At 45.8% G+C, this 2,423-nt stretch overlaps 1 protein-coding gene across 1 annotated transcript in view; it reads right to left on the reverse strand.

Annotated features, from left to right (window-relative positions):
• Positions 1-2,069, reverse strand: part of LOC308370950 (PAK4-inhibitor INKA2-like) — a gene marked incomplete at its 3' end in the record, with an annotated part of 20,243 nt that extends 18,174 nt beyond the window's left edge. Inside the window, exon 1 of the mRNA XM_080845700.1 lies at positions 1,970-2,069. Within this exon, the coding sequence (XP_080701826.1) occupies positions 1,970-2,041 (72 nt within the window). The 5' untranslated portion in view covers positions 2,042-2,069. The remainder of the gene's footprint in view (positions 1-1,969) is intronic.
• Between the last annotated feature and the right edge of the window lie 354 nt (positions 2,070-2,423).

Genomic DNA, 2,423 nt, shown 5'->3' on the forward strand with positions numbered 1-2,423 from the left:
CCCGCCTGCCTGCTTTCAGCGTGCCAGGCGCCAGGGGAGCGCTGCTCTTCTCAGCTTCTCCTTATCAAACCAGACAGATGCACACACACACACACACACACACACACACACACACACACACACACACACACACACACACACACACACACACACACACACACACACACACACACAGCAGCACAGCCCTCGCTCCCGATGCCCAGTCCCTACAGAGGTGCAGGGGAAACACACACACACACACACACACACACGCACACACACACACACACACACACACACAGACACACTTCTGCCAGACTGGAGAAACAGAAGCTCTCCATATGCTCTCACAAAAAGATGTGTTACTTAACGAGACCAAAACAATGAAGAGCCCAGATGATTTCTCTGTTCGTTCTCATGCTTTTCGCTAAGCTTTGGTATCATCCCAGATTCAACACACACCACTGTCATATAACACAACACACACACAACTTACACTCTCAACGCGACACACACAACATACAACTATGACACAATGGCTTTGTGAGGTACGCTGTGGCTGTGGCTAGGGCTGAGCCTGAGGGTGTGCTTGATACACTATACTGGGGGCTCTACTGTACTGGAGACCTCCGGAGAGGTCATTTGGGTTCGGTTCCCTCTTCAAAGGCTTCAAGAGGAATGTGCCTGAGTCAGATGAGAGCACTGCTAGCGACCCAGTTTTACACTGGGGCAAATACCTTAGAGGGAGAGAGAGAGGAGAGAGGAAGAGAGAAACAGGGAAAGAGAAAAAAGAGACAGAGGGATGGATGGAAAGAGGTGATAGAGGTGGGTAGATAGAAAGATAGATAGAGAGAAATGCAAATAAAAAGAGGACGAAAGAGTGACAGAGAGGCATAGGAAGAGTGAAAGAATATGAGCTGGTGCCAAACTCCACCAGCTCAGGCGTCCACCTCAGCCTGTAGACGTACCGGGGGCTGACAGGGGGAGAGAGCTCGCATACATTTTTCAAAACACACCGTCTACTCTGCTTCAGCGACCGCGAGACTCAGCACAGCGCCTAACAGGATAACAACTAATCATTTTCAGAAATACTCTAGAAGACAAAAATAAAGTCTTCCATCTCCCACAGTGCAGCTCTAAACTCAACATATAAATAATTTAAAATCTGTTATATCCCGACGCGTTTTCGATGTCAATAAACGAGTCTAATTCCATACAGGGCAATGCTTGGCTAAGTCAAATCAATGTTGACTGATTAGTGTAAATCACAACCGTAACGACATAGCGCGGATGTTCAGCATTGATTACGTAGATCTTTCATCCGTTATTCCTCCGAGAGGGGTATTAGGATTGAATAGGTGGCGCGAGGAGAGAAGCCATTGTGTGAACATGCCCCGCGCTCGCAGCTCGGATTCACGCTCGGGATTTACGTCACTAAAGCCCCCGCCAACATCTGTAGCAGCTGCAAGAGCGAGACGTGGTCGTTCATGCATCCATCGTCCATGCGCTGGAATGTGCATAACCATGTTATATTCGACGTGTATTTTAAATATTAAACAAAAATCAGTGCTCGTAACTATGCAAGACTTCGAAGGGAATACAGCTGAATGCAGTTCAAAGTCCAACTGAGAATATAACACAATAACGCAAAGCCCTGTTAAATGTAGGCTATAGGACCCTGGGTATTTCATATGATGTTTGTATCATGAAATGTCGGACAAAAAAAGGGGAGCTACATATAGCTGTTGGTGATAATATAAAGCCACGTGCTGACTCAAGTTTATAGTAAGCTTTTTTTTTTTAAACTGTCGCTGACAAGTCTGAGAGAAGTCAACCTTCAATATTCATGAATAAACCATGCGATGAAATTGAGAAAGGGGGTTTTAACTTAAGAAAAAACAGGCAGACACTTATACGCTTCAAAACACTATTAAACTAATATAAAGATACGGATAACGAGTGAACTGTTTGTATAATTGGTTGCACATACCAGTTCTTGTTTCAGTCGCCTCAAGCAAGCATCCATATTTTTGCGCTCATTTTTGGACAGATGTCGATCCATTTCCTTTAAAAAAAGATGCTTTAACCGGCGAGGGTCTTGATTACTTTTCCATGCCTTGGTTCCCAAACAGCTGCAACATCAACAGATTTCTTCAAACGGTCTTCCACTAAATAATAATACAACTCTCGCTTGTCTTGTCTACTGAGATACAAGAGTTGGACGAATATGGCTATTTCGTCATGAAATGGCTGGGCACAGATTTGTAAGATCTTTGGCGTGCAGTAAGGATCCTAGTCGTTCGTGCGGTCGGAATAGGTATCCCTTGGCTGAGCTGAAGGGTTTCTGAGCGCTCCTGAGAACTGGAGCGATAGTCAGAGCGGACCCGGACCTTTGTCTCGTCGCTCTCTGCTCTCCGCTCTTCGCTCTCCGTGCTGCGCGTCAG

The sequence above is a fragment of the Sprattus sprattus genome (assembly GCF_963457725.1).
Source record: "Sprattus sprattus genome assembly, chromosome: 10".
NCBI classification, from domain to species: domain Eukaryota; kingdom Metazoa; phylum Chordata; class Actinopteri; order Clupeiformes; family Clupeidae; genus Sprattus; species Sprattus sprattus.